Genomic DNA, 14,788 nt, shown 5'->3' with positions numbered 1-14,788 from the left:
TATCATTTAACATTCGTTCCATAAATAAAGATTTAAAAAAAAAACATAATATTTAGAAGCTTCGATGAGAAGGCACAAAAACTTAAAGCAAGTTAAGAAACTTGAGAAAAACCTATAAACTTGCAAGAAGATTATCTTGACCGTGAGACAAGAAGTTACTGGGAACTTGCTGTTATGGTTTCATCACCAAGAACCTCAACTCTATTACATCATTAGGAAAATCAGGAGTCATGAGTGATTTCAATATTAGACATTTGAATATTAGACAAAATGACCAATCTCATTTCTCCTAGGCAAATGGAAGTCACAATGTTAATGGATTGAGATGGGAAGCAAGCTTGCTGGCCCAGAACTGGATATGGTGGACAGCTTGCTAAAGGGTCTCAGTCAACGGCCAAAGCAAGCTTCTAAGGATTTTGTCTGATTCTTTTTTTTATGAAATGTGATTTTATTAAGAGAAAAAAGGAGCTAACTCCTGACAACAAGAGATTGGAAGGAGACTCCTTACTGGCTAAAGCATCAACCACAGAATTTGCTGATCTCGGAACGAGAGATCAAAAACAATCAAAAAGATTGACAATATCCAAAATTTCAAAAAAGGCATCCCAATGGCGCCATGGAGGTGAGGAGGCATTCTCACACCAACCGATCACCACCTTAGAGTCTCCCTCGATTAGGATCGGCCCGGAGCAATTATCACAAAAAACACGAAGCCCATTAAGAAGACTTTGAAGCTCAGCCATCGTGGAGTTTGCTATACCGAGAGGCACAAAGAAGGAGACGATATGGTTCCCAAGAGAATCACGAAACACACCACCGAAACCGGCTAAGCGAGGGTTACCAAGAGAGGATCTGTCAAAATTCAACTTAAGGACTCCAACAGGAGGCGGGGTCCACTCGCAGATGACGGGGGGCTTCGAAGAAATGTGGAGTTGGGCAAGGCACCTCCAATTATTTCTAATGAAAGATCCAGAGAAGGGGGAGAAGACTTTTCGAGAGTGAAGCCAAGTAACAATATTGCCTGAGATGGTTTCAATGACTATCTTGAGTGCTGAATTTGGCATTGAATCTTCTTTGATTGCGCTCAAGCCAGAGATCCCAAGGATGAATGCAGATAAAGCAGAGATCATCAATTTCCCAAGACCAGGGATAGGAGTCCCTGCAAGCATTCGACAGGTGGCAGCCAAATCATCAGGGAAACAGAGATGGAGCCCAATTCAACAAGTATCGACATCCATATCCCCCAAGAGAAAGGGCACAATAGAAGCAAGGTGGCTAACTTTGCATGGCAGAAAAGGCAGATGGGTCAACTCCGAGTTGGCCACGAATTTTGAGATTGTCAGCAGAGAGAATCTTGTTGCGACAAGCAATCCATATGAAGAATTTAATTTTTTTTTTTATTTTTTTATTTTTTTATTTTTGTTGAGGGGGGGGGGGGGGGGGGGGAGGCGTTGAGACGCCATGTGAATTCCACTGCATGCTTGGGACCACAAATGATCCCGCCTCGAATGACAAAATAAGCGGAGGAGACTGAGAAGGAGCCGCTTTTATCTGGCCACCAGATTAATTTATCTGTTTGTTAGCTTGAATTCTGGCTGGCTGCAAAGCATCCCAAAGGCAACTGGCTTCAAGACCTTCTATCTCAGATAGACCACAACGAGGTTGAATGTTCCATAGAAGGGTCTCTTCCCATCTTCCTAGCTCAAAAATTAAGACAATTGGAGAATTGTGGTTTCTCTTCCTGAAGTTGGGATGGTAACCTTACTCCAAAGGCATATCAAAACCAAAAACAAAAAAAGAATGAAAAATTGTACTCCAAAGGTTTTCCCTGTTACAGTGATTGATCAAGCATAATTTTGATTGCACAACTAAGGGCACCACTAGGAACAAGAATGGAAGGATTGATCAAGCACACTTTGCTGCCTACAGCCATAAGGAGTGTTAAATATCGTATAGGGGTATTTTGGTCATTTTCATAAAATGTATGTTTGTTGGAGTGGTAGTAAGATTTTGTTTTTTTTTTTTGAAAATGATTGTAGTAAGATTGAGTTATTGGTAGAAGTCTATGTTTCTAAATTACATGTTATTTGGATATGTAATTAGTAAGATAGAGAGTTATCAGTCATGAGGGGTACTTATGTAATATGATATTATAAAAAGTCACTTAAGTGAGAAATAAATGGAGGTTGATTTTTCCCCCTTCAACAAGTGCAGTCTACACTCTCCCTCTCTCTCCTTCTATTTTATACATTTTTACATGGTAGCATTAAGATCCAGTTTCAGAGCTCTTTAAGCACTCTATTCTCTCTCTTTTGACGTCTCCATGTTCCAAGAAAAGGGAATTTTAGGATTCTCTTATGATCAAAAGTAAAGGTTTGCTTTTTCTAATTCCCTTTTATGCCATTAACCTCTGCCTACTAATGCCAATTGAGCCGGTACATGTTTAATTTGGGCTCCTAGAGAGTTGTGCCTTGGAATATTACCAATTGAAGTGCTTCCAATCTTGTGCCTGTTACCTATGTCATCTCCAAGAAAACTGATGTCAGCCAATTTTTTGTTTATTGTGTCAATTGATCTTCTTGTGATTGAATTGAATGATTTTTTTGAAGAAGTGAATGAATTGAATCGAATTGAATGAAATGATGGGATTGGAGTAATCTGTCGAACCCTAAAAGTTTAAGTGGGGCTCACATGGCCTATGCAAGCATCAGTAGGGACTGCTACCTATTAACGTTATATTGATCGTATCTATCATATATAGCTGATTCTGGTGAGATAGTTACTCCTACAAGAAAAATTGGGGGTTTTGAAAGTAAAGAAACTGTAAAAATCAAGATTTGGGTGAAGGAAGAGGAGAAAATTGAGAGAAAAAGGAGAAAGGAGAAGAAGAACTTTTTGAAGAACCTGAAAGGCTTCGTTGGGAACTGTGCACAAATTCCAAGACTTCTTAAATAAGTGTTTTGAGTTACAAATTATAAAAATGCCCCTATACACTTAATAAACCTTAATCTCCTTATATCTGCCAAACTACACATCTTATGTACATGAAAATTTAACCATTGATATAATTTAACATGCAGAATAAGATTAAATAAAGAAAATTAACCACTGAAGCGGTAAAATGACAAAAATATCCCTGGATTTATTTTCTAACACTCCCCCTCAATCTTGTTATTCCGAGTATACAATAGACCCTTTCGAAGAGCACCCTTCAAGTACTTTAAAATTCTTTGAGCAACTTCCAAATGTACCATCCTTAAATTTTACATAAACTAACTCACAATACCCATAAATATGTGTATAAGTGAAGTATAAAGCAGATGGGTCCATTGAGAAATATAAGGCTCAACTAGTAGCTAAAAGATACACCTAGACTAATGGTGTTGATGTCTTTGAGACTTTTTTCCTTGTTGTTTGACTATCTTTTGTAGTATACTAGTCTCTATTGCATTGAATCAAGGATAGTTTTTGTGCCAACTAGATATCAAAAACGTTTTCTTGTATGGTGATCTGGAAGAGGAGTATATGGAACAACCTCTAGGCTATGTTGCTCAGGGAGAGCTACATAAAATATGTAAACTCAAGAAAGCTATTTATGGCTTAAATAAATCCACGGGCTTGTTTTATAGTTTTTAGCTAAGTGGTGATGTCTATGGGATTCTCTAGAAGCTATTGTGACCACTCATTGTTCATAATGAAGAGACCAACTGGGATTATAGTATTGTTGGTGTACATTATGCTATCAAGCAACGATATTTCTGGCATAGAAGAAGTTAAATCCCGCTTGGCAACACACTTCCAAACTAAAGATCTAGAGCTACTGAAATACTTTCTAGGTTTTAAGTAATAAGAAGCAAAAAAGAACTTGTCTTGACACAGCAGAAATATATAACAGATATGCTACAAGAATATGGTCTTTTGGGAGCCAGACCAGTTGATACTCTAATGAAGGGTAGTCGTGATCTCCCATGATGATCAAAGTGCAGAACTAAATGATAAGACAATGTATCGGAGATTAGTGGGTAAGCTTATATTTGCAACAGTCATTAGACCAGATATCTCATTTGCTATGAGTCAGTTTATGGAGCATTCACGTAAAGTCCACCTAGAAGCAACACAAAATTTTACGGTATCTAAAGGGGGCGCCAGGAAAGGATCTTTTCTTTAGACCTAGTGATCATTTGAAGATTGAAACCTTCTCTGGTGCTGATAATGCTAGTTCCAAACTACACAAGAAGTCAACTACTGGTTACTGCATTTTTCTAGGGGGCAATTAATCAGTTGGAAAAGTAAAAAACAAAATGCGGTAGCTCGATTTAGTATTGAAGCAAAGTATAGGACAATGGCTCACACTGTTAGTGAGTAAATGTGGGTGAGATCAATCTCACAGTAGTTAGGCTTCTATCAAAATGAACCAATGACAATGTTATATGACAACCAAGCAACTATCTTTATTGCTAGTAATCCAATCTGTTATGAGAAAAAAAGTACTTAAAGGTGGACTATCACTTCATTCAGGATCTTGTGATGAAGAAGGAGATAGTCTAATATAGCTTCTCAGGTAGTGGGCCTTATCTTGAGTTAGCTACATTCTAGGAAGGAGTTTGCTTCTTTATCGGGCGTCTCCCTTCGAGAAAATTGGGGCTTGATCGCGCACATGGCGGACCCCTGTAGGAATCCGATTATGGCCACCTGGGATCCTCCCCCTTACGACTACACCAAACTCAATTTTGATGGCAGTGCTTTAGGCTATCCTAGGCCGGCTGGAGATGGTGGTGTTTCAGAGACAGCAGTGGAGACCCTATTCTATCCTATGCAAGGTCAGTGGGTATTGTTGATTCAAATACTACTGAAGTTAGTGCTCTTTTATTTGGCCTCCAAATCTTTAAAGAGTGGCTTCATGGCAAGCTGATTATCGAAGGCAACTCAAAGATTGTCATCAGCTGGTGTTCAAAAGATAGCTCCCCTCCTTGGCACCACTGACCAATCAATGATTGTATTGCTGACATTGTGTCATCCATTCATTGTACTTGGAACCTCGTTCCTAGATCAGCCAATTCTTTGGCAAATAAATTGGTTAAATTCGGAACCTTCCAGCAATCTCTCATTGTTTGGGAAGGTTTCCCCTCTTGTAATTTGCTCGTTAGAGCTCTCATAATAAAATTCAGCATCATTTAAAAAAAAAAAAAAAAAAAGGAGATAGTCTCTCCATATTTTTGATCAGGTGGTAAAGACAGAAAAGACTAACGCAGCTTAACTGAGATAGATGCCCCAAGTGAAGGTGCCATAAGTATCAAGAGTTGGAGTAGTGAGCGTCACAACCTTGGGAATAGAAACATCATCCAACAAATAGAGGCCCCCCATTCTCACATCCGCAACCAATTGTCCTCTTCGTCTGCAAGTGCTGAAAAACACTAATAGGAGACAAGGTGACTAAACAGTTTAATGATTTAGTAATATCACTCACAGATAAAAGGTTGATAGGAAAATTTGGGACAAAAAGAACGACATCTGGGGGGTGTAAGTATATAGTATCCTCCCACTAAATAGGTGAGGTGGACTCATCAACTACAGTAACATGACGATACGAGTGAGACGGATGAATAGATTGAAACAAGGATATCCTTCCCAAACAGCCAATCTGGAGAAAAATCTTCCTCCTTCCCAAATTCTCTGATACTGTTAAGTGCTTCCCTACAAATGGACTTGAACTAAATGCTGGAAGGATTGGTGGTTGGGTGATAAATCGTTGACCAAAACCTTCAGCTCCATCTCTAGCCTCTCCAATCTCCCTTCAAGCTTCAATCACTAAAATCTGGCAGTGCTCTGGCAAATGGAATCTACAACTTCTCAGAGCCCTCACTGATACTAAAGCTTTGGTGGCTTCTAACTTACTCTCAAGCCTCACAAATGTCAAAATCAAAAATCATTCCAGACACTCTTATCTGGACCCCTTGCTCCAAAGGCTCCTTCACTGTTGCTTCTGCTTATAATCACATTCAAGGCTCTAGCACCACTCAGCCTCGCCAGCCAATTGCGCTAGCCTAGTCTCTCCTTGCCCCTCCTCGAGTCAAGTTTTTTCACGGGGTGCACCTGCAAAAACAAAGCCCTCACCTCTAACGCCTTGATCAGACGTGGAACCCATGTCCCAAACCCGTCTTGTCCCTTCTGCCATAGCACTCCAGAATCGGACACTCACATTTTATTTCACTGCCACTTTGCCGAATCTATTTGGGCCAACCTTCTAAACAGAATTGGCATGCAATTTTGTGTCCCCCACAGTATTTCATCCATATTTCAATTCATCACCGGCTCTTAGCTCCCTAAGCTCGATAAAATGTTAATCTCTAGTTGTGTGGGTCACATTCCTTGGGCACTCAAGAAGAAGAAAACAACAGGAAATTCCAGTTCAAGTCCTCCTCTTTCTCAGTTCTTGCTGAGCACATTGCTGGCCAAGTCTCCACCTAGCTCCTCAGGCAAAAAGAATTCCTCCACTTTAGCAACTCTTAACTTTCGTAGGATTTTGGCGCTTGGTTGCAACCATAGTGGATCCTCATGCCCTCCAAACATGATTGTTTGGTCTCCTCCCCCTCCTGGTCACCTCACGTTGAGCTTCAATGGAAACGCCTTTGGTTGTCCTAGGCCTACCGATTTTGGCGAAGTAATTCATAACTATAATGACAGCCTCCTTCTCTGCTTCGCCGGTCCTTTGGGTATATCCGACTCCACCTCCACTGAACTTGTCGGGTTGCTTCATGGCCATACGATCTTTCGGGACCGATTCTCGGATCCACTCATCATTGAAGGGGATTTCAAAGTTGTCATTGATTGGTGCGCCAAATTCAAGAAACCACCTTGGCAGCACTGGGATGTCTTCCTAGATATCTGCAGCATCTCCTCCTCCCTCAATTGTACTTGGGTGCATGCACTCAGATCCGCCAATCACCTTGCGGACTTCCATGCTAAACGGGGATCCTCCCTCCAAACCCTTTTTATGGAGGGTAGCCCCACCTTATAGGTTATATCTTTCCTCTCTTTTTCTTTTTATAAAATTCACTCATTCCATAAAAAATAAAAAATAAAAAGAATAGAAGAGATTTGGGAGAGAAATAAAAGAGAATAATAGAGAAAAGAGAGAAGGCGGAAAGCAGCTTTCCTGCATTGGAGTTTTGTGCTCAAGAAAGATCGAGCTTCCCTCTTTAATTCATGACTTAATTGAAAGATTTACAAAAGGAAAAAAATGCCCCTAGTGACATAAAAACCTATAAAACATAAAATACAATTCAGAATAAGGTGAAGTGTGGAATATAAGATCTTAACTAAGATATCTATCTAGTAGAGCTAAGTAGAGAATAATCAGGGTGAGTAAAATGACCAAAATACCCCTATACTGATTTTCACACGAAGTTTATTTCTCATGAATCAAATGATAATAACAATAATAATTAATAATTACTGGATCTTAAAGAATTGAAATTTATACTGAAAACAGTCAAATGCTTAGCTAATTGGTTCTTTTCAACAAACTCCAAAATTATAAATAAAATAAAATAAAATAACTCGCTTGACGAGGTGAAATGTTCTCAACAGACCACTTGGTAACCAGCAAAACAGTAACCCCAAGTGTTCCAACAGACTAATTTCATGTCCCATGAAATCTGCAAAGCCTAGAATAAACCTAGAATAAGTCATTTTTTTTTAGTGTTTGAATGATACTAAAGTAAATCAATTGAACTACATCTAAGCATCAAATCTCACACTTCTAATTCTAATAGTCCCTAAAGAAGCTGCTTTGCATCTAATCAGGGAAACAGAATGTGAAACAAAATACTAAAGGTAGTATGGTTCACCAGCCTTATTCTTTCATAAAGCTCCCCAATTTCTCCACTACCAAAATAATGGAGTATAATCAAACAGATTGTATTTGTTCGCTACATTACAGATAATGAAGACATTAGAGGGAAAGCAAGACTTACAGAGCACCTAATTTCTGCTCTGGCTAGGAAGGCAAATTATTTCAGATAAAAGGGAAAACAAAAAAGAATAAGGAATTCCAAGCCATCACCTATTTCTAACACTAGAAAGATAGTATGAAGTAATGACACATGTTTTTTTTTTTAAATGACACATGTTGAAGAGCAGATAGGGAAGAGTCTTACATAACTCTCACAAAAAAAAAGTTTCACAGAAAAATAATTAATATGGCAGAATCTTACAAGAATCTCATGGGAGGAAGTCTCTCAGTTAAAATTGTTTTAGTTATGTTAGTCTTATATTCTTGTTCAGTTGTTTAATTACTCTAAGACTTATCTTGAAGTGTTTGACTTTGGGTATAACTAGGATATGGGTAGTTTAATCGTAATTTGATTTTACTTGTTTCTTCTATTATAAATAGAAGTTCATTGTACTCAGTTATAATCAAATCAACGAATCATTTCTCTTTTCCAGAAAATCAACAAGACAAAATTTGATATTAGTAAAAAAATCATATCAATGAGATTTTTTTTTTTTTTTTTTTTTTTGAAATGATGCTAAATTTTATTAAGAGATAGCTCAAACGAGCAAAATTACAAGGGGGGAAGTCTTCCCAAACAATGAGAGATTGTTGGGAGGTTTCGAATTTTGCCAATTTATCAGCCAAAAAATTGGCTGATCTTAAAAATGCACAAGAGAACAACACAAAATATATGTTATAGGATAGAAGATAATTTACCTCACTCGCAACAAGCAGCTGCTCCAATGCCTTCGGAAGATAAGGAAACACAGATGCTCCTAAAGTTTCAACCATGGAGTGCAAAAATGATGTCACCTACATTTGACAAAAGTACTTAGTTTTGGTAATAGCTAGTGCAGCCTACACAACAAAGGAAAAAAGAAAGATGCAAATCTACCCACTTACCTTATTTCGCAGAGGTTCAACCTTGGGAAAAACCACAAGAATTTGTAGTAGAAGATCCAGTGTCTGTTTAACAAAGTGGATACCAGTTAAGAACTTTTATATCAATAGATACAAACCGCTAAAATGCTGCTACAGATTCTCAACACGCTTCAAATTGGTTCAAAGGGAACATCAATACTAGAAAACGAGAACATGTTAAGCTGAAAGCAGACCAGCATTACAGTGTTCAGTGATGATAATCTCAATTGCCTTGAATAATTTATAGCTAGTACACATGGACCTTTCTTTGAAAGGAATTAATACAGATTGACTAAAAATAATAATTCAGATTCAAAGTTACAATCAATATTTTGATAGTACATACATACATACATATATCTTTATCAAAAAAAAAAAAATATATATATATATACATACATATATCTAGAATAAATGTTGTTCATCCGACAATAAAGGTGTGGCACTATCTTACCCGCTTGAACATGACACCAATTGCAGGACGTGTAGCAGTGACAAGCCGCTCACTGAAACCCTAAATCCCAGTGAAAAAGACAAAACAGCTAAAATTCATATTCTTAAAGTGCAAGTCGATGATAAAATGCATCAAATGACCAGTTTTAGAACTGGACTAAGAGTAATATGCATTTAGGAAAAAAATACAGCTCCCTGGCGGTCATATTTCAAATATGTCCTCTTAAATGTGTATTCCCAAATAGCCATGACGATTACTTATCTTTACGAAATTTAAAATTACTAAAATACCCTATATTTCAAATTTTCTCATCACCCCCTTTGTCACTACAGGGAGGGGGCAGCTCCCAGTGCAGAAAGAAGGGGGAGGCCTAGCATCCCCAGAGGAAGCCCTTGTATCAGAAGGGCCAAGAGAAAGCAACCTCAAACCTGCCAATCACATAGAGATAAAGAATATTTCAAGAAGTAAAATCATTTCCATAGAGTAGAAAGAGGAAACCTTGCTTAATGAATTTATAGCCATGATTATTTGCTGGATATTTGCAGTTCTTGTGTTAGAATCATTGGAATTCTGATCTTTGGCTTCAGAAAGCAGCAATTCAACCTGAATAGAACAAACATGGGAAACTATGTCAATCACCAATTACTGAACAGCATCGAGTCAAAAGTCCAAAAACCCCCACATAAGCCAAAAATTTATAAAACGATTTTTTTCTTGTTTGAAAATCACTTGAAACAGGGAATAATTATTCATTGTAAGGAATACGACAATTTACACCCTAACCTGTTGATGCAGAGGTATAAGCAATGCTGATAGGTACTCCGACTGTTTTTCAGGGGGCACATCCTCCATCCCAATCAGTAAACCAATTGCCTAAAAAATGCAAATTAAAAATTCCATAACCCAAATGTAATGGTTCAAAAAGATAAACAAATAGGGAAAGAAGTAAATCATTATTAAAAACAAAACTGAAACATAACTAGTAAACGATAGAGCGAAGAGAGGAAGATTCATATGGCACACACCGACATAGCTGAGACAAGGCTTTCTAAAACATGATGATGAATCAAGCTGAAAGAAACTGCAGACAAGCATTCAATAGGAATATACCTCAAATGTATGAGTACCATCTTCAGATCCTGAGTATTTAGGCTCCTTCCAATCAACACTGGTGAATCTCGCAACTGTATCTTGCAAACTCTAACAGCCACGAAACACAAACATGAAAAATAAGAAAAAATGAAATATAATGGCAACATACACATGATCAAGGCAAAATGCTCTGAGTACCTGCAGAATCATCTCAATAAAAGGAACAAGCATTGCTTTCATCAATTTTACGACTCTCATGAAGAGATAGCTAGCCCTTTGGCTCACATTGAGATTTGGGTGATGTATACCTCTGTCATCTAGAAACGCTGCCAGCACAAGAGGTATATACTGAGTATTCACTTGCACAAATTTCATATATCGGGCTAATGTCTCCAAGTAGACAAGTGCTACCAGCCGATGTGAATGGCAAGAAAAGCGGGCAGACAAGAGCAATGGAACCAATTCTGTCAAAACCCCAGCACCATTTCGTAGTCCTTCTTCGCTTAGCGACTCCCCAAAAACATAGAGAAGTGAAACAGCAGCTTCTACATCTTCGACGTTACTCTCAGGAGACCCAAGTGCACTAGCTACCGAGTTCCGGATAAACATCTGGGTGACATCTGGTGCAACCCGACCCATAGTACGAAGCAATACAAAGAAATCCTTACGATATTCAGCCATTCGATCCTCCTCTTCCATACCAATTTTATCAGGTAAATTAAGATTCTCTCTGTACATTGGATCAAACAAAATGCGTGTGCGAACCACCTCCAATATCTGGCTCACGTGCATGATTTCTTTCTCCCTCAAAGCAGAAAAAGTTTTCATAGTAGAAACATAGCATGAAAAGAATTGGACAACATTGAATGTAATGTCCACTTCACAGTTCTGCATAACATAAAAGACAGAAGGAAGAACTTCCTCCAAGAGGTCCAATGAAAACCCTTTTACATACTCAGAATCCAAATGCCTGGAACATTCCAGAGCCTCCATTGCATAGCCCGTAATTAATACCCCCAATTTCAAAACTAACTCTGAATCACTATCACCAACTACTAAATGAAATACCTGACTAATCTGAAGGCTCCGGAGAAGTGATAGCTTGGAAGCCGAATCCATCCGCTTAGAAATAACAGATAAAACACAACTCACTGCAGCTCCTCTTACATGTTCGGAGTTCCCATCAACTAAAATAAGTTCAAAAAACAAAGGGATAAAAGCATTATTTGCAACTAATCCAATGTCAATCCAAGTAATATATCTCCGCATTGTGTCTAACACCAAAGTAGCCAGGTCTGGATCAGATTTCCTGTATAAATCAACAATGTCGTACCACGCTCGAACAATCTGAGGAATACACTGTTGTCTCATAGAGTCCTTAACCCTTGTGGCAATAGAGATTTCATCTGAATTTCTAGGGTAGTCTAAGCTGATAAGCTCATCATCTAAAGCAGTTAAAACCCTACAGAACATGTCAATCACAAGTGGGCTGCGGCCGAGATGCTGGAGGAAATCAAGAAACACTGACGACCAAATAAGAGGATACTCAAAGTAGATTAGCGTGACAACCACTTGAGCTAATTTGTTTTTTATGAAGGTTGGTCCCTCTAAAATCCTAGAGGAATTCGCACCATCAGGGGTATCATGGCAAGCGACTGAGAAGATGGATTTCCGAATATAGGAAACTTCTTCAGGATTTATTGAAGAGTAGTGGAGACGAAGGACTTCATGGACAGTTTGAATGCACCAGAACTGAACTTGGACAAATTTAGTGTCCGAGAGGCGGTCTATACAAACACGAGCTATCGAAGTAGTATCTTTTACTTGCTGGCAATACGAGATGGCTCGGGATTTTAAGAGATGATCGACAGTGCCGGATTCGTCAAAGCTGATAAGTATAGCTTTCTCAAGGTCATCCATGATGGCAGATGAACTCTGAAAATAAGCTTAAATCCCTCACAAGAACAGCACTAAAACCCTTAACGAGCAAGACTAAGCAGTACGAAACTGAAGAATCAATGACAAGAAAACTCCAATTTTTTTATTTATTCGGGAATGGTATCCCGGTAACGACTCGAATTAAGCGAAGAAAATAATAATGAATAAACACCAAAAACAAAAGCCGCAGAAAGGGAGATGGTGGCCCAATACGGTAGTAATAACGAAAGAATGCTGCGTGAGAAAGATCGACACTTGCCTCGATCGATTAAGAAACAGGTTCGGTAGAATGATCTGTATTCCAGAGTTTCGAGGAATTGATTTGAATATAGAGAGGAAACAGTTTTAAACTTAATTTGGTTTGTGTTTTTGCTTTTCTAATATGGCCACTTCACACCCTAGTCCACGAAGACCGCGAAGGGTAGCGGCAACATGGAAGACATGATTTGTTCAGTTGTGTGTTTAGTTATTTTACCTGTTAGTTGTATGGTTATATATAACTTGACTGAATTCGATAAAGGATATGATTTAATTCTCAAACAGTTTCTCCTTACCTCTATTCCTTATCCTAAATTTTTCATATCAATGGTATAAGAGCGGTTACACCACTCGATAAGATATTCCGTTTCGCAACCTCTCGTTCCATCTCTGAAGATAGAGTTCCACTTCATATGTCACCGTAGACCTTCTTCTGTCCTTCTTGACTCTTGTGAATTTTTTTTTCTTCTCTCTACTGTCAATTCCCTACTTCCTCTCTACTGTAGCGTCGCTCAGAAATAATTTTCCTTTCTTTGCGGCTACATCTTCTCTAATCTCACCAGAATAATCTCCTTCCTATGTAGTGAAGAAATTCCGAATTCAAAGTCGCAACTCTTTGTTCGGGAAAAAACGGGAAAAAATCAAAACAGGTTACGCCACTTCGAGAAGAAATCCCGAAATTAGAGTCACCGGGAAGAACCTCTCTCGCCGCGTACCTTCCTTTGTCGCTGGGAAGAAATCCCGAAATCAAAGTCACCGCAGACCTCCCTCTGTCGTCGGGAAGAAATTTCGAAACCTTCCTCGCAAATCTCTGTTCAGGAAGAAATCAGAGCACCTTCCTTGCCGCTGCAAATCAGAATTCTCGTTCGCTACTGCAGCCTCGTCCGGAATCGACGAAAGCTTCCTTTGAAGCTTTTCGAAACCCAGAGACAATCGCCCAAAAAAAAAAAAAAGGTTCTGACCACGGACACTCGTGGCAAAATGAATATAGAATTCCGCAACAAGGTCAATGAAATCTTGGCACGACACGAGTCAAGTTTCGATTAGGAAAACACAGCATTACAAGCGGTGTTAACCGAGCTCCAAGCTCTTCGAGCCTTCTGTAACCAAAATACTAGCCCTTCCGAAACCAACCCATTTGCACGTGACGAATCTTCACACCCACATACTTCTCGTTCTAACACTATAAATAACCACTCCCATCAACACCACTGGATGGATTTACAAGACAGAACAATACTTTGAATTCAAACACATTGCACCAGAACTACAAGTTCAACTAGCCTCCTTCCATTTAGAAGGCATCGGCCTGCAATGGCACAGGTGGTTGACGAAATTTCGTGGACCATTCACATGGGATGAGTTCACCAAGTTTGTACAACTTTGATTTGGTCCAACCGACTATGAGGACCCGTTAGAAGCTTTGAATCGCCTTAAACAAACCACAACCGTAGCAACTTATCAAGAAACTGTTGAAAGGCTTCCCATCGAGTGGACGACCTGCCCGAAAGGTTCCTAATTGGTTGTTTTATTGCAAGACTCTGAGACGACATTCGCATAGACGTTAAAATTAAACAATCTAGAACATTGGCAGATACAATAGGGGTGGCTCGGCTAATTGAGGAACGCAACTAGCTGCAAAGGAGCCCAATCCAGCAACTCCATTCCCAACCAATTTTTACAACACCAACGGCCTCGTCAAACCCAATAGTTGGTGTGCTAGGACCTCCACCAACCCAACGCATAAACCAAAGCTCCAATACTCAACCAGCAACCTTCCACCAAATCACCAACCAAGAGGCACGTGAACGTCGAGCGAAGGGGTTATGCTATTATTGTGACGAGAAATTCGTTCTAGGCCATTGTTACGAATGACCGCAATTATTTATGATCGAGGATTCACCCCATACAGACATCGAGGATGTTGAGGGCGATCACCCAGAACCAGAACCTCCATGAAGCTTGCCCCACGTTTCTTTGGTCCCTACAAAATCATTGAGCGGGTTGGTCCGGTGGCTTAAGCGGTGGGGAGAATGAGTGGTGTTTCACCTAGTCCTATCCTGATTTCATCCTTGAGGACCAGGATTCTTAAGCGGTGGGGAATGATATGGCCACTTCACATGCAGCAG

At 39.3% G+C, this 14,788-nt stretch overlaps 1 protein-coding gene across 1 annotated transcript in view; it reads right to left on the bottom strand.

Moving 5' to 3' along the window:
- The window catches only part of LOC137959116 (exportin-T-like), a 35,958-nt gene extending 23,260 nt beyond the window's left edge, over positions 1–12,698 (bottom strand). Inside the window, exons 1-7 of the mRNA XM_068806424.1 lie at positions 10,662–12,698; positions 10,482–10,571; positions 10,155–10,244; positions 9,870–9,974; positions 9,372–9,431; positions 8,900–8,962; positions 8,714–8,809 (exon numbers count right to left, since the gene is read on the bottom strand). Of these exons, the coding sequence (XP_068662525.1) occupies positions 8,714–8,809; positions 8,900–8,962; positions 9,372–9,431; positions 9,870–9,974; positions 10,155–10,244; positions 10,482–10,571; positions 10,662–12,383 (2,226 nt within the window). The 5' untranslated portion in view covers positions 12,384–12,698. The remainder of the gene's footprint in view (positions 1–8,713; positions 8,810–8,899; positions 8,963–9,371; positions 9,432–9,869; positions 9,975–10,154; positions 10,245–10,481; positions 10,572–10,661) is intronic.
- Between the last annotated feature and the right edge of the window lie 2,090 nt (positions 12,699–14,788).

Source organism: Aristolochia californica, unplaced genomic scaffold (genome assembly GCF_029961685.1).
Source record: "Aristolochia californica isolate CCGP_79_NKW_82.1479 unplaced genomic scaffold, dmAriCali1.0.hap1 SCAF_3, whole genome shotgun sequence".
In the NCBI taxonomy this organism is placed as follows: domain Eukaryota; kingdom Viridiplantae; phylum Streptophyta; class Magnoliopsida; order Piperales; family Aristolochiaceae; genus Aristolochia; species Aristolochia californica.
Note: the sequence above shows the minus strand (reverse complement) of the source record. Positions and strands in the feature narration are given on the sequence as shown.